Source organism: Euphorbia lathyris, chromosome 7 (assembly GCF_963576675.1).
Source record: "Euphorbia lathyris chromosome 7, ddEupLath1.1, whole genome shotgun sequence".
Classification (NCBI taxonomy): Eukaryota; Viridiplantae; Streptophyta; class Magnoliopsida; order Malpighiales; family Euphorbiaceae; genus Euphorbia; species Euphorbia lathyris.
In genome coordinates this window covers 62,917,174-62,941,323 of record NC_088916.1, presented here as the reverse complement: position 1 = coordinate 62,941,323, position 24,150 = coordinate 62,917,174, and the positions used below count along the sequence as shown (strand labels likewise).

The 24,150-nt window shown below is 32.0% G+C and overlaps 1 protein-coding gene across 1 annotated transcript; it reads right to left on the bottom strand.

Annotated features, from left to right (window-relative positions):
- Positions 1-19,257: 19,257 nt before the first annotated feature.
- LOC136201012 (uncharacterized) lies at positions 19,258-22,426 on the bottom strand. The gene is made up of 7 exons (XM_065991540.1): positions 22,011-22,426; positions 21,866-21,914; positions 21,688-21,739; positions 21,307-21,470; positions 20,405-20,518; positions 19,750-19,906; positions 19,258-19,668 (listed from the first exon to the last, which is right to left on the bottom strand). Exons 1-7 carry the CDS (start codon positions 22,400-22,402, stop codon positions 19,613-19,615), a joined length of 984 nt encoding a protein of 327 aa, XP_065847612.1. The 5' UTR covers positions 22,403-22,426; the 3' UTR covers positions 19,258-19,612.
- Positions 22,427-24,150: the final 1,724 nt, after the last annotated feature.

Sequence of the window (24,150 nt, the reverse complement as noted above, 5' to 3'; positions counted from 1 at the left end):
ATAGTAAAGGGTAATTTAGTCATTTTCGAAGTCATAAACGGTAAAAAATGTAACAAACAGACGGAAGGACTAAACAGTTCACTGAGAAAAAGGTTAGGGACCTTACCATGTGTTTTTGAAAATACAGGGACTAAACAGTGTGTTTTGTCAAAATATATGGGACTAATAAATTAATTACCCTAAATTTAATGCAAATCAATCATTTCCTTAATAGGTGTGCTTTGGTCAAATGTGACAATTATTTTGAAATGGAGGGAGTAACATTCAGATTTATTTCTCCTTTTAAAAGGAATAATAACAAATTGTTATTCATTCTACAAGAAGAATTAATGACAATTAATATATGATTAATGACAATTAATGTATAATTAATGCATGGTTAATGACAATTAATGTATGATTAATGCATGGTTAATACTCCATCTGTTTCATTTGAATTGTCTTTTAGGTTTCTACACAAATATTAAGAAACATATTAATTAGCCTAAAAAGTAGTTAAATATTACCTTATTACCCTCTTGCAATTAATGTTTAAATTTCTCTGCAAATTTCTTTCCTCTTATTATATGAGGACAAAGTTAGAAAAAACACATTTAATGCTCTTTGAAAAGTGTAAAACGTCAAATAATTTGAAACAAAATTTTTTCCTCAAAACGACAATTATTATGAAATGGATGGAGTAACAATTAATGTATGATTAATGCATGGTTAACGACAATCAATGCATTAATGTGTGGTTAATAACAATTAATGGAGGATTAATGATAATTAAGCTCAATTAGAGCGAAGGAGTTGCAAAAGATAATAGGATAAATTACACCCACGGCCACTAAATTTCAATTCTTAACAGTATGGCCATCGAACTTTACACTTTTTAACACCGGTGGCCACTCAACACCTCAAAACGACTGTTGACGGTCTAAAAATAAAAAAATTCGAAGAGTTAATGCTATTCTAAGGAACTTTAATTCTTGAAAATTTTCGTTTTGAGGGTCATTTAGGTGTTGTTTGGTTAGGAGAGAACAAGTGCATTTTTAGAGAGAGAAAGCTCCAAAAAATGTGATTTTGGGAAATAAAAAAATGTGGTTTCGTGGTAAGTGTCGTTCTGAACAACTTTAATTTTTTAATATTTTCACTTTGAGGTCGTTAACAGTTATTTTGAAGAGTTAGTTAAAATTGAGTGGTCACCGATGTTAAAAAGTGTAAAGTTCAGTGGACATACCATTAAGAATTGAAGTTCAGTGGACATACCATTTATTTCACCAAACTTAAAAGACTGTGGGATGAATTAGTTTTTTTTATGTCCAAATGTTATCTGTAGCTATGAAGCATCTAGATTATGCACTTGTTCTGCTACGAAAAAGGTATGTGATTCTCGTAATGCAAATCAGCTAATTCAGTTCCTTATGGGACTTAAGGATGACTTTACTAATGTTCGTCATCAATTGTTGTTATTGGATCCACTTCCTACAATACACAAGGCCTATTCTATGGTTCAAACTGTTGAGAAGCAACGAGATATTCATATTGATATCTCTAACATTGAAATTGCAGCTGTTGCATCTGGTTTTAAGCCTGGTACTGATTCATCTACTGATAGAGGAAAGAAACGAGATTCTAGAAACATGTCAGATAGGTTTTGCACCGATTATGACAAGCTTGGTCACGAGAAGGAAACATGTTTTAAGCTCCATGGATATCTTGAATGGTTTTGGGATTTTAAGAAAAAATCCAAAATATCAAATCTAAGGTGAATCACGTATCTGCTAACTTTGGTATATCTATGGATGACTTTGCTGAGGAGTCCTATAGTACTGGTGCAGCTCAATTGCCTGCTGGTTTTGCTAAACTTGTTCAGAAAGAGGTGCAAAAGGTTATGAAGAGTAAGAGTAAGACTGATTATCTGGATGGAGGTCCACATCCAAAAAAATGGTATGGCCACTGAACTTTACACTTTTTAATACCAGTGGCCACTTAACACCTCAAAACGATCATTGACGGCTAAAAATAAAAAAATCCAAGCGTTAATGATATTCTAAGAAACTTTAATTCTTGAAAATTTTTATTTTGAGGTCATTTAGGTGTTATTTGGTTAGGAGAGAGAAAATGAATTTTTAGAGGGAGAAAGCTCCAAAAAAATGTGATTTTCGAAAATAAAAAATGTGATTTCATGGTAAATATCATTCTGAACAACTTTAATTATTGAATATTTTCATTTTGAGATCGTTAACGATCGTTAACGGTCATTTTTAGAAGTTAGTTAAAATTGAGTGGCCACCAGTGTTAAAAAGTGTAAAGTTCAGTAGTCATACCGGGAAGAAATGAAGTTGAGTGGTCATAATGTAAAAATGGATAAAGTTCAGTGGCCATGGGTGTAATTTACCCCAATTATATCTAACAAAATGATGAAGGTAAAAGTATAATTTTTCCAAATACACAACTAGTTATTCTTGGGAAAAAAAAAACATATTCACTAGATATAGAATTGTAAAATTGATTATATATTTGTAAAACAATATTGCATTATCTATTGAGTAACTTTTAGAATGTAGTTTGTTAATTAAGCCTCACTTATGCGTGGAATCCAAGTCTATATAAGCTCTCTAGTTTATTTGGCTTGCTGACAAAGGAAAAATTAACAACTTCAACAACAATGGGAAAATTGAATTGCTATTTCTTAAGAGCAAGTCAAAATATTGATTTCATACGATTTTTATTACTAATTTTCAAATTAAGTGTTGAAAAACGAAGCTAAATAAAACAGAATAATCAAGCAAAGATTGAACACCAAGGATTTGTTAACGAAGTTCGGCAGTTTTTAATTGCCTACGTCTCCGGAAGCGATAAGCGGTTTATTTCTTATTGATTGTGTAAAAGAGATACAGATTACATGTATTTACAGTGTATATAAAATTACTCAAATACCCCTAGATAAGCCCCTTAGATATTATGAGCCATATCCAACATTAAGTTATGCCAACTAACTATGTTTTAGTAAGAGGTCGTTTAGCATTTTTATTTTCAGTAAAATTTTGATTTATGGTCTCTAGATTTCACCAATTTCATTTCATGAGATTTAAGTCTATTCAAAGTATAAGTTTTAAGGACCAATTTTGGCGACCATGAAAATATAGGATAATTCCTTCAAAAAAAATGTCTCTTTTTAAAATAATTTAAAAAAAAAATGTTTGGTTTTACTGTAATGCCTTTTCTAATCTAATAGAGTTAAATCAAACCGATGAATAATATATCATTTTTGTTGGAAATCCGAGCTACCAAACACCGGTTTCATTCTTTTTAGAGTTGTTGCAACAGCAACAGCAAACCACTTAAAAATAATCATATGAAAAAATGTCTATTTTTATATATAAGCAAATACGAACTTGCATTGCATATTTTTTATATATAGGTCACGTTTGCCAAATAGTTGTTAGCTGATTGTGTAATTTTTTGTGTGTAAAATGATAAAACATTTATTTGGGGTTAAAATACTCATAATGCTTTCTCCCTCTAAAAATACTCATAATTCTTTTCACCAAAACACCGTTATTAAAGGTTTGACTAGTCAAAAACTCAAATGGTTCAAACCTCTAATTTTACCCCAAAATCTCCTACCAAATAGGACCATACATAAATATGTCAATTATTATTATTATTTTTGACTATTTCATTAAAAAGAGATCACAATATATTTTTCATTGTAAGAAGAGATGAAAGGGATACTTAAATATATTAGGAATGTAAAATGTAAATTTAGTTTTAAGGTACAAAATTATCAAAATTTAATCCTAACATTTTTAAATAAGATCAATTTTAGTCATACATTATTGAAAAATTGAAAAAATTGGTTTAATAGTTATTTGACTGTCAAATTGGACTTTCAAAACATCAATTATATCGATAAGATATTTAATGTGTTACTCACACTGTTACAAAGAAAAAAAAACCCTATTAAATTATAACACCTACCTCTGTCACGCATATAAGGTAGATACAAATGCTTTTGTCAAAGTGTCAAAATGTTTACGCTGTAACTGTATAGTTACAAATAACGTACAAAAAAATATATGAAACTGTTGGTGTTTATCGATAAATTTGTTCGGATGGTCCGATGTGACAGTTAGATAACAGTCAAAACAACTTTTTCAAATTTTCGATAACGTAGTTCTAAAATTAATATCGCTTGAAAATATTAAAATTAAATGTACACCATTTTATATTAAAATTAAATCAGCATTTCTTTAAAAACATTAGGATAAAATTTGATTCGATATTTGTCTCAATTAATTAGTCACTGGACAATTTTTTTAGAAAAGAAAACTTCAAAATCAACGAATAAAGTGAAAAAGAGGTTTGGTTCCATTAAATAGAACTATTACTAATTAAATATCTAATAAAATTACAGATAATATTTTTAATTGAGTTCGGCACCGATGATTCTTTCACCGGTGTTAGATTGGTTGCAGCATTTAAAATGCTACAGGATCTCAAAAACAATGAATCCGGTATTTACTATATCGGGTTTTTAGTAAAATGAAACTGGTGTACTATTCACCGGTTTTATTTAACTATGGAAAACTAAAAGGAGCATTACATTTGGAATTTTTTTAACCAAAAAGTTTTATTTAAATTATCCTCAAACTGAACATTTATTTTAAGGAAATATCTGAAAATAACTTTTTATTAATTACTAGTGTATAAAGATTTAATTTTCTTTGTTTAAATTCAGAATTTGCATCGTGTGGTATTCAAGAATGATGATTCCATCTACTATAGATAGGGATAAATCTAGGTGGACGTGACCGTGACAGATCTATGATTCATTGATAGGAGTATTTGTGGTGGTCTCTCGTGATTTATAAGTGCTAAATTGATAAAAAAAAATTTGGTGTTTTTATATAAAAAGATTTAAACCAGTTATACAGTTTTCCATGGATGGAGAGAAGGTTTGAGCACTCACTGATCGCCAAGAAAATCATTAAACCTGTGTGTATGGAGCTTACTTGTTTTTGGGTAAAGGCTGATAAGACAGTGAATAGATTGAAGCAGAGAATATATCGAAGAAAATAAAACTATTATATATGTATTTCTTGAGGAGCTTACTCGTTTTCTATGGAGGAGCGAAAAATAGTGTACAACTTACGTAATTGCCAAGAGATAAGATTGGGATCAAGAAAAACACAATAAGCTTGAATGGATCTACAGTCATCTGGGCATCCACCTTAATCATTGTCAGGATAGTAGCAAATAGCCTAAATGAGACGACGAAAAAATATCAGACCATGATCGACTGTGCCATGGATGTAACGAAGAACTCTTTTTATAGACTTCTAATGTTCATCACTGGGATAATGTTCATCACTTTTTACATATGTGGGATCACTTTTTCACTAAGAGCTATAAATGATAAAAACATTACTTTATAATTGTTGTAGCTATATGATATCCATTTGATTTATAAACGAATAGAACTAATCTACCTTATATAATGATTTTTAGAATAAAAATTAAAAAGAAGGCAAAATTAATTTTCATAAGTTGGTGATATGGAATGAAATATGAAATGGATTTAAGGAAATAAGCCCAGACCATATCATTTCATATATCCGGTCATTCTATCTAAGTACGAAGGGCTTTTTTGAAAATAGCCAAATGGAAAAGACCTCGGACTTCAAGTTACACGTTAAAGTCATTTATTACGGAAATATAGCTTCCGATGACACGTGTAACCAAGCACAAACTTAAATGTCTATAAATAGCATAGAGATCCATAAGGCAGATACACATTTCTAAATGCCTGAATATTATTAATTACATTCTCTCTAAGTTCTGTATACTCCATATTGATTTAGCTTTCGGAGAGGGTTTGTTGGTTCCCGACCTCTTATCTAACTGTTTTCTATCTTTCAGGTCTTTGGAAGTTACATTCAAACATGTTAAGGGTAGTCCGATATCAGTAGGCATCTAAATGATTACTTTTTTTCCTTTAAATAAGAAACAAAACAATTAAATCTTTGTCATAAATCCAAATTACTTCAATGAACAAAAATATTATGAGTTTCAACATTTAAAATCACAATGGTGTTCACTTGGATCAAATAAGTCATTCACAATTAAATCTAATTTTATTAAATTTAAATCTTAGCTTATTTTGAATTTTTAGAATTTTTATTATAAAATTATAATAAGTATAGATAATAAATTTGTTCCAAATAAACCATTATTTTCGTTGTAGAATCTGCCTGGGAACGGGGTGGCACAATCTTTGGATTGAATCAGATTTTGCATATGCGGTTGATATGCTAAACAGAAAGTCTACCATGGTTCCCTGGAAAATTAGACAAGACTGACTTCAGTGTTTATCTAGATTTTCGAATATGAATTGCAGAATCGCTCATATTTTTCGAGAGGGCAATCAAGCGGCGGATCAACTTGCCCGTTTTGGCAAAACAGCTTCTGCTCTAACATGGTGACATTCGGCTCCTCATTTTTGTCACACTTATGTAATATTGCACATGTTAATTTTCCTTAATTTTCTGTTTTGAACCTTTTTGTTTTCTTTCTCCTTCCTTTGTAATTTTTATTTTTTTATTAATAATATTTCGGGTTGATTTGGTGTGTTAGGGGTGCCAACCTAGTTGGAATGTCTAGCCACTTAATCACGTCTCAATCTTTCACCCAAAAAAATTTGTTCCAAATAAATGTTAGTGTTGTGTGAAATATTTTATATATACAATGGAATGGACCTACAAAAACCTAATATTGGAGAGGATTGAGAGCAGGTCAAATGTGGCTCTTGCCTTTCCTTATTGCATTAAAATATTAAGGTAATGTTTCAGATAATGTTACATATATATAAGTATATGCACACGTTTTTTTACTTTATATAGGATTTATCCGATAAGGTCAAAAACTCTTTTCAACATTCTTCAAGGTCAAGGTCAGATTACCAGTCTAATAAAATAATATAGCTAGCCAGCCACCAAACTATGAAATTCCTGGTTTTTGTTAATCTGCCTAGCTTTTTGCTACATATATTAAACCCAATGGTAAGAACTAACTCCATAAAGCATGATGTGCCTCCTGCAGACATTCGGGACATCTTACGCAACGATTTGTGTGGACTTAGCATCAATAGACTGATTTAATTTCTGTTTGTTTTCTGGTTTTATCCCTCCTCTATTACCAACAAAAAAAAAGAACTAACTCGATCATCAAATAGAATATTTTAAATATCAGGCTCATCCCTGTCTCCGACCCTAGCTAGATGGGCTTGTCAAAAAACTCCATAAAAATTATATACGAGTTTTTGATTTTTTTTTTTTAAAACTATCTGATGTCTCTTAATCGGCAGCATGTCACGATCAGACTGAACAGGCCTTAATATAGTGAATAAACGGTTAGGGAGATGGCGGAATCCGGTGTCCTCTATGCGATAAGTCGGTAAGATATTTGGAGAAAGTAGTGAAACTTAAAAGTAAAATGTTTTGTAGAAATGTCTTAGGATAGCTATTTATAGACAATCGAAATATATTTGTTAATGAACAACTTTTCCACGTGTAAGTGATTGGGTCATGCACCATGTTCCTTTTCATGTCTCCATATTTTATGGCTTAACATCGCGATTATGAGCGTACCTTTTAGATTTCAATGCTATCATTGGTCCACATGTCTGATTAGTTATGTCTTAATTATGCCTAAGGTAGTTATCGGTACACGCAGTGGCGGAGATAAAAGTATATTTAATTAGTAGGTCATGAATATTTGAATTAAGAGCCACCGACTTAGACTAGACTGCACAATATGCTGAGTTTTACATTCTAATTATCAACTTTAACACGCCAAGTCGATTAATTCATGTTAGTTGGTGAGTAGCTCAAAGCCTAATTAACTTGATTTGCTAATTAATTATATAAAATTCTAATTAGCTCAACTTTTGTTGGCCATTCTGTCACTTCATACTATATATGGCGGCCAAACAATTATTTTTTGTCTCCTTCATTTTATATATATATATATTGACTTCTTGACCATTTAGTTTATTGATTTGTTGTAACGATCCGGTCCGGAGTGGGTGGCGTCGGGGTAGAAAGCCTGAACAAGGAGCGGCTCTAAGGGATGACGATGGGAACAGGAGTGAACTGAATCCCACATCGGAAATGGAAAAGGAGTGATTGAGGCTTATTAGTAAGATGAGAATCCAATACATGCAAACGCGTTTTAAAGCCGTGAGGCCCAAAGTGTTGGATTTGGGCCAGAGCGGACAATATCTACAACGAGTTATTTGACTCTCTAAAACAATATAAAATATTAGTTTAGTCAAATTTCGCTATCCAAATTTATGTTTTATTTCAACCATATTATCTATTTGAGTCTCTATTTGATTGTTTTATCATTAAAAGTGAATAAATTTAAAGAAAAAACAAAAAAGTAGAAAAAAGTAAGAGAAAGAATTAATAAAATAGAAATAGCTAACAAAAGGACTAGCCAAGTTTAGTTAGTAAAAATGGTTAGCTATATATTTTAAAAAGTTATGTCACATTGTTGAAGCGCGCTCTCTCTCTCTCTCTAAATGGCTAGTTAAGTTTGATAATTTAGAGAAACATATCATTCTATTGGAGATGCTCGTATAAGATTTCTTATTAAATTCTAAGTGAAGTTCTTGTATGCTAGAAAGGGTTAAAGTAGGATCAATGATCAATGCACGTAAATTATTATAGAAAGATGAATAGACGATTATAAAATAAGGAGAAGTTTTAGTGTTGACTAGGACCAATAGTGATCCCCTCTACCCACATCGGTATCATCTGAGTGGAAGGACCATCAGTAATCCCGATACATAATAGAATTTTTGTAGAAGAAGATGAGGAGAAAATCTCAAACCTTGAGCAATTAATGCCTTTATATAAATATATTCTCATAGTTACCCCGTGGATCTCCTAATATCATTGTTGTATTCTCATAGTTACCTGTATCCACTAAAATGATCATCCCTAATCAAATCCAGAACGACCAAAAAACCTAATTCCTCAAGTCTGACCAGGACAAACAAACTCCCCACACACCTAAAAAAGACAGGCAAAATATCATGAGCTAGGAAGCCCAAGGAACATCAATATAGGGAGATCGTCCTCAAGCGGTCCATGTCCCTCAAATAAAGATTTACGATTGTAGTTATTATTTTCATTCCCTATCTATATAGATATTCGACAAAACAAATAATAAAGTTACATCTTTTCTTTTTCTTTAGTTCGGCTATAGTGTGTTTGTAAAAGTTCCCTTAGATTATAGTAAAGGTCAATCATATATATTCTACAAGTACTTTTATCACAAGCTCTAATCGAAAAGAAACGATTTAGTCAAAAGATTGACAAGAGAAACAATTAACATGTTTTTATTACACAATATTTCTTTACAAGAAAATGAAAGACAACAAACAGGAAAGTTACTCTACAGAATGATCATCATCGCCCAACTCATCCTCGCACATAAGGCTCAAGATCGGGGTCGGGTCAGGGAACTCATCAGCTAGTACATTAGCGAGAGGAGGGTAGAGATTAACCCAGAACTTCTAGTCTGCATCAGGATATCTCTAGTGCAGAACCCGCTGGACAAGAGTATGAAAACGATTCAGACACTGATAGCCCTGCTCTTCAACAACCTACACCACATAATTAGTCAGAAGGGTCGGAGCCTCCACTAACTTTTGCCTGGACTCCTGGACAATGAAAAGTCTATGCTCAATATCTGAGTCCATCCAAGGGGCAAGTCCAACTGAGATAAAGGCACTTTAGTTAGACCCTTTTACCCAACCCATATAAATAGAGGGATGTACTGTTAGTAAAGGATCATGAGTCACTCTTTCCCTCTCTCTCTCTCTAGAACACTTTGCTCATTACATATCTCGATACTGACTTGATCATCAGAGTGTACATAGGCACTGTTCTCAGTGCAAGAGGAGAACGATATGAAAACAACGACCAAAAATCTTTTATCACATGTCATCTCCAACAATACTTATCATACTCACCATTTATTTATTTATTATCATTAAAATTGTTATATACTATTATAGTTACCAACAGTGAGAAGCGAAAGACTCATCAATAATAATAAAAATGAAATGAGGATGGAACGGGAATGGAAACTCTTAGTATTTAAGGAGTTATTAAGAATGTTTTAGAGTTTATTTTTAATCCTAACTCTTCAAATTTTAATTTAAAAGGTCAACAAAAGAGTCTCTTAAAAATGATCTTAAAGTTGTTTTTAGATGAAATATAGAACACGGTAATTTAGTGAGCGTAAATCCTTAATGGGTATTTTTAAAAAGTTGGTTTGTTGGAGCAATCAATCACATTGTATTATATAGTCAGTTGACATGTGCAGGTACATGTTATGTTATGTTATCACATGAATCTTTAATTAAATTCTTATAAGATTAGTCAAATATTAATCCAGTAAAAGAGGGCATTAGTCCATTCTTTCTTCTTTTCATTTTTCATATTATTGTGAAACAATATTAATTCGAAATCACGTTTTGTTAATTTTGATATGTGTCCTTGTTTAATTGCTCAAGCTCTTCATTTCAAAACAGTGAATTAGGAATTCAAGGATTTGAGAAAAAGAAGATTGCATTGCATGTAGAAACGTCAATCTACAAAACATCAATTTGGAGGATAATGCTAGAAAGTCCAACTACAATCGCGACACTATCTTATATTTTTCTCTATAGGATATTGGTGAGTAAGGAGCGACTCTAAAAAAATCATGATAACGCAGGAATAAATTAATTCTTATATTTGAAATAGAAAGTGAGTTTCCCTACAGTACGTTTAAAGCAAGCCACGGACAGAGAGCGCTAACTATTAATTGAATAAGAAGAAAGAGAGATCGGATTCTTCGTAGTCTTGAGTTTCTAGTTGAAATAGAAGAAAATAATAGATTTGTTTTTTTTTATATTTTTCTTTACCGTATTAGAATAGACACTTTGCATGTGCACAACTCTAGTATAAATAAGTTGTAACGTTAATGGATTTTATTTCTTTCTTTCACGAGCTTCTTTATGGTATTAGAGTTTGGTTCAGTTCCAGAGTGTTTTGCTCTTGTCTAGCATCTAAAGATTGTGAGAAAAAAAAAAGTCTATAAACACAAGAAAAGGAAGACAAAACAGAATTAATTGAAGACTCTATTACATCAACTAAATCTATTAGATTCATCGCACATACATGTCCACGATCTGAAATTTAGTGAGAAATGAGTAATCCTCCAACATAAAACAATTCATTACTCTTAATAATAGCAAATATGATATTGATCAGAATTTAGGAGAATCAAGTATATCATCTTTTTATTATCTCAATATTTCTGAGAATAATACTATGTATAAATAGAGAAATGAAACTAATATATGCCGGCTCATCGTATCTATTTGTTGTCAAGATATTCTATTATAACTAACTTTCTATGTCACATGATGAACATCTCTTCAACTGATTATGTTTCATTTGGAAGATAACTTGCTCTCATTTTCTTCAAAACTGGAACCATTCAGTGGTATGAATGAATATCCTAAAAACATACAATAACCGCATTCTCGTGTCGAACTAATTTCCATACACTATCATCTCGTTTGGCTACATATGGTCATTCTCCCTCATCCTCCTTGGAAGAGATGTTATGTGTAGTGACAGTCATATTCGATAAATTGTATATAGGGTGCATGTCCTTATCTATAATGATGTTGTACGTATCCTTCAACCACTTGTTTGTCATTGCCATGATTTTTATAATGGCGCAAGTTGCGTTTGTAATGAAAAATACTATAGATACTAATCTACAAATCCGTAAAATTACAGGGCATCTATTTGAAATTAACCTTTATTATAATCTAAATAACTAAATAATAATTTGTTGAATAGAGTAAAAATTTGTTTCGGGAATAGTATTATATAGATAAGAATGACTTCAAAGAAGAAATATGTTTTGTGGATAAAGAATAAGAATTTTGTCAACAACAAAAAATAATCAAAAGATATTAAAAAAAAAAAGATAAAAAGTTGTTGTTGTTGTGGATAAAGAATAAGAATTTTTATAAAAAGTTGTTGTATAAATCTAACTAAACACCATATTTAATGAAGTGTGGATAAAATGTTAAACGTTTATTCAAAAAGTTGAAACAAACACTCATAAATAGAGAAAATCAACTCATTTATAAAGTTAATTTAGGACCATTTGTTGTTGCTAATGGATAGTAGATGTTAGTTGGTTTTTGTACTAAAAGCAGTTGTTTTAAAATTTTATTAAAAAAAATTTATCTACCGTTTAGAATTAAAATGCAAAAGATAATTTCGGAAAATGGAAACTAACAGAACTTAGTAAATCCCTTTCTAAAATGAAATTTATAGACCATTTGATTTACCTGTTGTTTGTTATTATTATTTTTACAGTTTATTATTTGCTATTTGAAAAAAAAAATACTATTTTAAAAAACAGAGGTTCATGCTTTTATAAAAAAAAAATTATTTTTTTAAATATAAAAGTTAACCAGGAGCTTATTGAAAAGTAAGTAAATAAACATCATTCGTAGGTTTTGACTATATTTTATTTTATTCTTTCATTTTTTTTTCGGAACTCTTTTCCATTCTTTTTAATATCAGTGCAGGGGTTTTGGAATTCGGTTTGGGGTACCAGTATAGTTTGGGATGTCCGTATTTGACCCTTCCTCACTCACCAGCTTTCAATTAAAAAACATCCTTGGTAGGTAAACAAGTGGAAAATGTATCTGCCAGCACATCGGATTCAATTAACCTTATTCTTTCTTGAGGTTTTATCGCATTGTCCCCCACAGAAGAAGCAACATTTCAAATGTTCATACCAATGCTATGCTTAGAAAAGAAATCGTGTTTGAATTAAAAACAGGAATCCCCTCAATTAATTTTAATAGGTCTTTTTCATGCCTGGTGTCAGAATATTATACTTAATTAATTGTGCAATAAACCACCAGCTGGCACACTAATTAACTTTGAAATTACTTAATTTTAATTAGCCTTTCACATCACCAATAACCAAAACTATATATGCATCTCAGCCTCAGCCTTCTCCAATTTGTGCACTACCCACAAAATTTACATATATCTATTTGTTTTAAAAGACCTAATAGCAGCCCAGAGCTCTTTCTACAAATTCAATTTGTAAACTGACTTAAATTATATGATTAGTTGAAGAAGAGTAATAGACAAGCAAAAACTTGACATTATTGCTTCAATTTATTATGTAGAATTGCGGAAGCACCAAGCAACATAAAAGAAGAGTACAAGTAGGATACTTGATAACAATTACTAGAAGCTAGCTGCCATTTTTACCGTTTGTTTCCATTTTTCAAAACTCTTTTTTATTTTAAATACTAAACAGGAAACAAAATGTGTTTGATAAAATCTGTTTTTTTTATAAAAAAATAACTAATATCTATTACTTTTTTTAATAGCAAACAGAAACCTCAAATTCAATCCGCACTCTATTGTGTTATAGCTAGCTGACTAAATACGATTAAAAAAAGGAAAAATTACAAAACTGGGTCAAATGGGAGGCCCATTTACATATTAAACTCATTTACTAATTCTATTACATATCTAGACTGATTTTGTGTGACTTTCCAAAAATACCCCTGACCTTCCCACTTCCACCACTTGCGAATCGCCGCTCCCTCTATCTCCTTGGTTATGCGAAAAGTTGCTCCAGCATTAATGATTTCAAGACTTTTGATCTTCCTTTCTTCCTTTAAATTGCACGAAATCTGCACCATTTAGTCAAAATCATAATGAATTTCTCTTTTTCATCTCTTCATCTCTTGATTCTGCAACTTCCCAACCCTAGAAAACGAGTAAATGGTTTTTCATCTTCCTGTTCGTTGCTTGGTTTCTTTCTTCTTGTTACCATCAAAGAAATGGTTTTTCTACGTTATTTCCTTCGTTCTTCCCATGTTATCATATTGTTATTGTCGCTTTTGGGGGTGAAAGGGGCGAAAGATGTAAGTATCTGTTTTTTTTTCTGCGTTTTTTCATGAATTCACTTCGCATTCGATGGTTTCGCTAAGCTTTGCGAAGAGAACGAGCCTGGAAAGTGATGATCTACTTCGTGAATTGATGATTTCGTGAAGTTCTGCGAAGAGAAAGAGTCTGAAACGTATGGATCTATCTCGCGAATCGATTAGCTCGCGAAGTCTGCGAATAGATCCTCACGTTTCAGACCTCGTAGACTTCGCGAAAGCATCGATATGTGAAGTAAAATCACCTCTTCCCCTGCACATTTGCATTCGCATGCTTCGCTAATTGTCATTTCGCGAAGCCAAAATCGTCCTTTTTCATAACTAACACGTTTAATTTTTTCTGTAGATGGTTGAATACGTAACATCCCTTTCTGGAAGGCGGCGTACTGGGCTGCAGGGGAGATGATTTTCCTTCCTGTATAGGGATGAACTTCCCCAAGATTGACACATTCACTCCTGAAATGATTCATTAGGAGAGGTTGTGTCAATCTCGGGGTGCATCATAGGACATGTCCATCCCATGGTGCCAATCTTCAAAGTGGACCTAACTTAATCCGGTGCCAAAATTACTCATTCGTTTCAAAATTGGTACCAGATTAGTTAGTTTCACTTTAAAATGATTGGTTAGTAGAGTTCATTGTGGCAATCTTGTTGTAAATTTTGATAATGTTATGATTTGAATGTTGTTATTGTGACAATCTTGTTGTAAATTTTGATAATGTTATGATTTTAATGTTCGAATCCGTTGTTGTTTGCCAATTTTTGTTATATACCACTTCGCGTATTAGCTTCAAATCATATCCAGCATTCGCATATGCGAACTAAATTCATCAAGCAAAACAAACTTCAGCTTCGCATATGCGAACTAAATTCATTAAGTAAATTAAAACATTAACTTCGCAGGCTTCGCATATGGGTGAATATGCGAAGTCAGACGGGATGGGGCGAGCTCCGCGTAAATATTGAGGGTATTTTTGGAAAGTCACACAAAATCAGTCTAGATATGTAGTAGAATTAGTAAATGGGTTTAATATGTAAATAGGCCTCCCATTTGACCCAATTTTGTAATTTTCCCTTAAAAAAATATGGGCTAAATGATAATCATTTTATAGAGTTCCAGGGGAAGTGATAACAATATTTAAGCCATTTTCTAATTAATTGACATCAGCTGATGGAAAAAGACACCCACCATTATTGAGAATGAACTATGAAGGCCACATAATTCAACAACCTGTTATTGTAGGTATCTATAATGACAATTTGCTTGCCATCTTCGTCTTCTTTGTTGCCTCATCCATATCATATCCTTGCTTGCGTCATTAAATTATACATTAATATCTATAATATCACAGTTTTATAGTTTGTTTCTTTTATTGGGCTTTATCCCTCGTCACAAAAACAGAATAAAATATAATTAATGGTTTTATTGTTGTTCTTTTACTAGTGTAAAAAAACTACCTTTATATACTTTTTCTTATAAACTTACGGGGTGTTTATTAGAAGGGATATAGGAGGTAGGATAGGGATAAAAAACACGAGATAAGTTATCTCGTGTTTGTTTGGGAGATTAAAGAGTGAAACAGATGAAGGATAAACTTTTTATCCTTCAAATCCTATACTCAATTGGGGGTGGTATAAGGAGTTGGGATAAGCTCCTGCGATTTTAATAGAATGGAAAAGTTCATCTTATCCCTCAAATTAATGTTATATAGTTTAAATAAGGTTAAAATAGTAAAATGTATTATTTTATTCATATCCATATCCCACATACCAAACATTGAATAATAATTCTTGACTCATATTTTTATCTTTATCCCAACATTTTATTATTGTCCATATCCCAACCTTTATTCTTATCCCTATCCCAATAGAATACCAAACGCCCCGTTAAGACAAAATCAGTATTAACGGTTAATACAGAAAAACCGACCCCAAGATTTAGTAAAGATAAAAAGAAAAATATAAAAATGAAATACATCCATTTAGACTTTACTTATTTACGATACCAATTTAGCTAATGGAATCGACTTCTTTTTGGCCTTATAAAAAAAATAAAAAAATTATTCCAATTCTAAATATGAACAGATATTTCTGTTCTTTTATATATGTGTTGTTAAAAGTGCTAGATACCCTTAACGCGATTTGAGACCTCACATTGCTTGAGATGTACCAATGCACTCCATAATCCTTTAAGTTAAAAAATAAAATGTCAATACCACAAACCTTCAAATCTAATATCAAACTAACCCAACTTTGTATTTGATTTCTCCTAGATCCACAATAATAATCACCAGAACCTCATCCAATTTTGTATTTCAACGACACATCAGGCAACTTTTCCAGAGAGAAAGGTAAGTTACGTAATAATCATAATTGAGTAATAATTTACAAATGTCATGTGACAAACAAATTTATCCAAATGTCATATCTGTTGGGTTTTTTTTAAAACTCTTTCTTTTTCTATAAAATGAATAACTGAAAATTTGACAAAAGTAAAAATAAAGTTATAATATTCTGATATATTTGAATTTAAAATCATATAATGATAAAATAAATAAATTGTTTTTGATAAATATAAATAAAAATTGAAATTTTAATGTAATTTCCTTCAAAAAAAAATTGGCATTTATCACTAAACCAAACCCAACACTTTTATCTCAAACAAAATAGACCCAAGCCCATTCTCCTTTTAAACGGGTAATATCAATATAACCGGATTAGTTTTGTGACATGTCCATTTTTAAAAATAAAATCAATCCATGTGAAAATTGTCTCATGTATCATCCACATGTATGTAACTGTTACAGTCAGAATCCCTTAAAATAGAAAATAGAAAATCAAATCCAAAGTTTGTATAAATTTAATATTCATAAATAAAGTTTTGTGGCATTAACATTCCAATTCAAATACTTGCACATTGGGCTTAAAAATAGGTTCATTAGGGTGGTGTCCGCTATAGTTTTTTTTTTTTTTTTTTTTTTTTTTTTTTTTTTTTGACTTGAAAGCTTTATGGATATATTAACTTTGAAGGTTCATTACATCTTTTGACAAAATACATCTTTTGACAAAAGAACACTTGGTGTCCGCTATAGTTACTTTTTTTTTTTTTGACTTGAAAGCTTTATGGATATATTAACTTTGAAGGTTCATTACATCTTTTGACAAAAGAACACTAATAGACACAGGCTCTGTTTGCCAAAACAAGAGCGTGACCATACACAAGGCATCACGAGCTAAAGTGTGAGCAACATGGTTGGCCAACCTTTTGGTAAAAATAACATGAATATGATCTAAATCTCGTATCAATCTCCGGCAAGAACTAATAATTGCTCCAAATTCGGAATAGTCAGGACATTCTGATTGAATTGCCAACATGATTTCCTCCGCATCCATCTCCACTTCCACCCTTGACCAGCCCTTCTCCCGGATCAGACGCAAAGCGTGAAGCAGTCCCGATGCTTCTGCAATTCGAGCCGGAAAAATACCAGGAAAAGGAGCAGCATATGCAGCGATAAAGCTACCCTGTTCATCACGGAGTACACCACCCAGCCCAATAATCCTTTGGCTCTGTCTCACAGATGCATCAATGTTTAATTTACCAAAACCAGCCGATGGTGCAGACCAATAAGACTGGCGAATCGGAGCAGCAACACTAGGAGGCACTAACTTCGCCTGGTTAAAACTAGCTAGGAAGCTTTTACATAATCGCGATGCAATAAGCGGAGGAGAGAATTTTCTATAGTTACTTTGTTTTTTACATCACCAAACATAATTCTTAATATATTATTATTCTCTATATATTATGATTTTACACCATAGTTTAAAAATCCTACACTCCAATTCATAAATTATAAACCCTAGAAAATATGTTCTAGACTTCTAATTTATAAATTCTAATTCTTGAATTATATTAACAGTACTTATTTTATTAGTTTGACATAATCCAAAATTATGACTTGATATAATTATAAATAGTTGTTAAAAGATGAATTTCTATGTAATTTTCCCTTTATTTAAACCGAAACAGTTTTGAATATTTTTATAAGATGTTTGTATCTATGTTAGTAACATATATAATGAAATAATATCAAACTTTCTAGGGCTAAAATCCAAATTAGCATCTCTCATTTTTTGAGAAATGCAGATTTACCCATAACCTATGAAATTATATAAATTTAATCCTAATACTTCCAGGCAATGTCAATTTTACTCCTAGCGTTTCCAAACAATATAAGTTTTACCCCTACGTAACCAACAATTGAACGGACTAGCTTAACCGTTATTTAACTGGTACATTGGGCATTCTAAACAATAATTATGTCTAAATATTTACTATGTTATTAACACAAATACAAACAACCTATCAAAATAGCAATAACTATAACTATATATATATATATATATATATATATAGTCTAAAATGTTTTATGGGTTACTAACATAGTTACAAATAACCTACCAAAATGTATAAAATTGTTTCAGTTTATGAACAAACTTAGTTGGCAGACCCAATATGATAGTCAAACCAATCTCTTCAATTTTTTTGCTAGTTAAAGGTGAAATTAAACTTGTTTGGAAACGTTTGAAGTAAATTTGTATCATTTTGTATGTTAGGATAAATATGTATTTATCAAAACAAAAGAAAACAAAGGCAAATTTGAACCTTAATCCAAGTTTCTAATTATGAGGCAAACATAGGCTTGGGTAAATTATACGCATGGCTACTCAATTTTACCCTTATTAACATTATGATCACTCAATTTTAAAATTTGATATAAAAATCACTCAACTTATCTTTTACTACTACTCTATTATCAAGTAACCTTTCATTGTAGAATTGGTAAAAATGTATTATAAAAAAATAATGTTTGAACTTTTTTTTTTATGGTTAGCTCATTTAGGTATTTAGTTATAGAGAGAAAATGGTTTTTTAAATAAAGAAAGCTCCAAAAATAGTGATTTCAAAAATCGAAAACGTAATTCCATAATAAATGTGATCTTTAACAATTTTAATTTTTGAACTTTTCCATTTTAAAGTCTCATAACGTTAGTAAAGAGTAAAGTTGAATAACTTTTATGTCAAGATTTAAAGTTGAGCGACCATAATGTTAGAAGGGTAAAACTGAGAGGTCATGGGTGTAATTTACCTCTTCTTTTGCTAATAACGTTCTTTATTTCTTTTTCTTTTTTCTTGAAATTATAAATACATAACAAATAATATCAAAGTTTCATAAATGTGAAAAAAATTAACTAGAAAAACAAAACAGTATATGAGATGATGAGTGATAAAAGCTTACCCAGCCTTCCAAATTTCAAATACTGGTCCAACTCACTGTTGTCCATTGCTTAGAATCTCAGACATTAGGAGCAAAAGCACACGGTGAAACGTGGCACTGCAGGCTTCAACATACCAAGAAAATCCATTAAGGAAATCCCCAAATAGGAGACGTATAAAGCCCATGTTCAATTGGCCAATGGTCAGAGGCTCAAACAAAGCTACTTTCTTTCGCACTTCTCATTGCCGAATTTTCGGATAGCAACCCCCAAACTAAAACTAAAGCTACAAACCTATAAAGCCTGTGTGTAACTTGTTTCTGCCTGCTGTAAACTCTCCCTGTGTGTCTCTTTATATAGATATAAATAAAAGATAACATTTACTACATATAGTTTAATGAAAGGAAAACAAAACTTATCATGTTACAAACCAGTAGATTCAGAGGGCATCTGCTTGGCAAGGGAATGAAGAAAGCGGCTGAGGGGCTTTTTAGCAGCCACTATTGCAGGGTCCGTTTCTTGCTCATTCTCTTCGGTGACTTTGTCTTCAAGAGCTGAATGCACTCTCCGAACAAGTTTACGCAGTTCCTGATCCAGAAAAAAGTATAAACATCTATAATAAATTTATATTAGCTCAACCAACTTTGCCATGGAAACAACCCTATAAATTATACATCTCTTACAAAGGTAGGAAGTCGGTACACTTTGTACTTATGCAAGGGCTAGGATGAATACTACGCCTATTGCCCTCCAAACAATTAGTTTACATCAAGTAACCAGCAGTATATTTCATTTAGAATTTAGGATCAAAATGATCATTAAAGTTGCAGTGAGGATTAATTTAACCCCAAATCAAATTTAGGTACAAATCAGTCTTTAGGTTGCAAATTTTGACAAATTAGACCAAATTTTACAAATTTTAGGCATTAAACCTTATGGTATTTGGGCTATATTTGTTGAGACTGAATTAATACCAAATATCCAATTTGGGCTAAAATAAGCTTGGCTGACAAACAGGGGCCATTTTGACCCTCGATTAATTTCATTAACATAAAACTTCATCAGTAAAGATGATATTCTACTGACCTGACGGTCGAACTCAACAGAACGAACAGCATAAACTTCATTGGTGATCTCTATGTCCTTGTTGATCAGACCATCAAGCCATCTGTTAGCTCTTTCAACGTACTCGTGTGAACCCTGAAACAAGTAAAGATGGAAATTCATATTCAATATCATTAAATTCTTGCTCTAAACAATAAAGAGCTGCGAGAAATTTTTGTTTATTAATTTCTACATGGATCTAATCCTGAAAATTACCATTCAATTCCGTTCTATGTCAACAATATTCCTTTCAAATTAAAGTGTCATTCGGTGGTTCTTGTGCATTTCGAAAGTAATTGCAGTCAGTAGAGTGTCATAAAATGTTCAGTTGCAATGCAAATAGGCCGTCAAGTAAAGGTCAATACTAAATTTGAACACCAAAATAAGATTAATCTTGAGAATTTGTAACTAATGCTATCAAGACTTATGATGTTATAAATAATCACATGGAGAAATGCAGATATAAGAAACTGTCGCTCTTCAAAGGGGTCTCAAGACTCAAGCTTACGATAAGGGCTTGATTGGATGGAGGGTTTAGAGGGGTTAATAAGGGAAGGGTTAGTAAGGGTTGATAGAAACCCTTGTTTGGGAGGGGGAAAGGTTAGTAAGGGTTTCTACAAACCCATGTTTGGAACACAAAAAAAATTAGAAGAGTAGGGTTTGGAGGGGTTTTGAAAGGTTTCTTTTTAAGAAATTCCATCCAATTCTCAACCCTCCAATTTGGTGGGTTTGGAAGGGTTAGAAATTACCCTTCCTTCCCTTTCCTTACCTTTCCCTACCCTTCCCTACCCTTCTCTACCCTTCCTTTATTAACCCTTCCCTACCCTTCATCCAACATAAGCTTTAAAATAAGATATTAAGCTATAAATTTCTATTATACATACCTCCTCCTCGTCTTCAGGCTCAGTTTCTTCAGATTCTGCATCATCATCATCAATAATCCCCATGTCAAAACCAGGCACAGCCTGTAGTCTACTCCAATCACCATCTTTTGTTGCCAAAATCAAAACATCCATTAATTCTGGTTGTACATCACGCAGGAGTTTCCCTACCAATACATTGACAAAAAAGAATATGAAATGAAGCACATAGCAATTACAACTGAAATAACTTTATAAAAAATGGATCAACAGAAAATAGTCATTTCCAAGATTCGATCATCAAAAGCAAGATCAACCACATGAATAATAATAACCATGCATTGTCTAATTCAACGGAAAAGTTACTATTTAATCCTAAGGTTTAGACAAGTTAGGCTTTAGTACCAATATAATTATACTGCCTCCGCTTTCCCTCTCGAACGTCGTGGCCTAGTCTCTGCGACCAAAAAACAAACACCTTAACCTCAAGTTTAAAGCAAACATAATTAGCATCAACCATTTCTACTCTTCAGGATATGAGAAAGAACAAACTAAAAACATAATTGGCCACATTGTAGAGCACCTTCACTAGCATTAAAGCTTCATACACTTCTCGCTCAAGTGAAGCCACTCTAAAATCAAATACAAACACATAGCACTAATCAGAAAATTAAGTAATTCGATGGAAAAATTTGAATGTTCATTGTAGAATATAGACTAGACATTACTTGATAATGCGTTTGATTTGAGAAGCGGTAAAGGAAGACAGCTCCATGCCCCAAAGGAAAGCGCGCTTAGCCTCACGCTTCTTCTGGTTGCGGCTTTTCTTCGAATCGGAATCTGAGTCACTATTTCTTTCTTCTTCGACATCAACCGGTGCTGGAGCATCGTTAAATTTACGGCCGGGCGTTCGAGAATGAAGGTCACGAATAGAGAAACAAATTGTAGAGAGAGCGAGAGAATTAGAAGAGGATTTTGAGGATAATAATAAGGATGAAGATAGAAGACGATGAAATGTTGACTGAGAGGCGCAGCAGGTGTGCTGGAACAGCGGCCATTGCCTGAGAGGGCGTATGATCCTAGCCATTGCGACCTCGCAAGCAGGAGAGGAAATGAACATGAACCAGTTCTAGATTTTTTAGATCCAAGCTGCCGTAGTAACCAGCCTGGTCCGTTATCCAATCAGTTTCTGGATCTAGTTGCATGGAGGCCCAACAGGCCAAACCCATATAATGCTAGACCCAATTAATGTGAGTCTTGTAGCTTGATATAATTTAATATTACTTTCTTTCAGTTGTTAATTACTAATTTTGTTCTATATTTTTATTTAATATTAATTTAGATAAAATTAATAAAATGGGACAAAGACTTGGAAATAGTGGACAGAATTATGTCATATATGTCCAAGAGATGTCGCTAACAAGAATTTGTCTACCAAAAACTCAACTTTTATTTCTCTTGTCTGCCAATATAACATTCCACCATTCTGACTACATGCATTCACTACCATGATTCTGTTAAGAAAAAAAAAATTAAAATTAGTTTCTCTATACACCACAAACTGATATTTTACTCTAATGAGGTGGGGATGAAAATTCCCTATTAACAATAGGGATAGGATGAAATAGTTAATTTTATTCTCAACCCATCCCATTAACAAATTATATTATTTAGTTTGAGTTTAATTGGATAATGGCTCATCTTTTAATTAAAATTTTATAATCTAAATTTCTTTTAAATCTTTTGGTATCAAATTATATATTATTTAAAATTGGGCTGTTTACATAAATATACGAAATAGGTACTTGATCAATATTAATAATTTAATTCTTAATAGGCAAAAAGCGTAATTTAGTCTCTAAACTTTGTCTGTTTTCCGCATTTAACTTTTCATCATTGATTCTGTTATGAATGCGACTTTTATTTAACCTTTCCGTCGAGTTTGGGCAACACGAGCTTTTGAGGGATTCGGCCTGTTGACATGGACATTTTAACTTTCGAGTAGAAAAATAAAAAAAAAAATAGCTTTATTGATTAGGGGAGAGAAAGTAAAAAGTTAAAATTAAAAAGAAATTATATAAATCGATTTCGACTAGGTTCTTTGAAGCTGAAAATCAAGCTTTGAAGAACCTGCTAGAAATGGATTTTGGTATTAGGGGATAAGATCAATTTGGCGATTCTAATGCTGGAAATCGCGAAATGAGAGATGAGAAGATCGGGCTTGGAAGAACCTACTGAAAATTGATTTCTAAAATCTCTTTTTACTTTTTACTCTCTATCTATCCTAGTCAATAAATTCTTATTTTTATTTATCCACGATAATAGGCCAAATCGTCCTATCGATGTGTGCCGTCCAAACTCGACGGAAAAGGTAAATAAGGGCCGAATCTAAAACAAAATCAATGGTCAATGACTCAATATAGAAAAATAATTGATCAGAAGATTGATTCTTAAAACATGTAAAGTTCAGAAGTTTAATTATGCTTTTTGCCTTCTTCATATAACAAATGCATTAATTCTATCTTAAAATGTCAAAATGATTTTTCAATTCATAATAACTGGAAAAAAAAGCTTTCATGTTCCAATGTATCCATGTGTTTTTTAAAATTCTAAGTTTTATTTTTTAACTATTAAATGAGAGATTTTTTTAAATTTATCAACGAAAATTCATTAATTTGACTCTATATTAATTATATTTCTTAATTTGTGAAACACCGTAAAATAACTTGTGTAATTGAACAGAGGGAGCATCAATTAAGTTATAGTCATAAAACATGTCTCACTTAATCTATCCATTTTGTTCAGTTCCGTCGCCAATTGTCTGCAATCCTCCATATCATGCCCTTCACTCTTGTGAAACTCACAATA

Excerpts from the sequence above, each read along its gene's own strand:
- LOC136201012 (XM_065991540.1), bottom strand. The coding sequence starts at position 22,402 with ATGTTCATTTCCTCTCCTGCTTGCGAGGTCGCAATGGCTAGGATCATA. Across the intron at positions 21,471-21,687 it reads GAGGCAGTATAATTATATTG|GGAAACTCCTGCGTGATGTA; the intron begins GTACTAAAGCCT and ends ATGTATTGGTAG. Across the intron at positions 19,907-20,404 it reads CTGTTGAGTTCGACCGTCAG|GAACTGCGTAAACTTGTTCG; the intron begins GTCAGTAGAATA and ends TTTCTGGATCAG.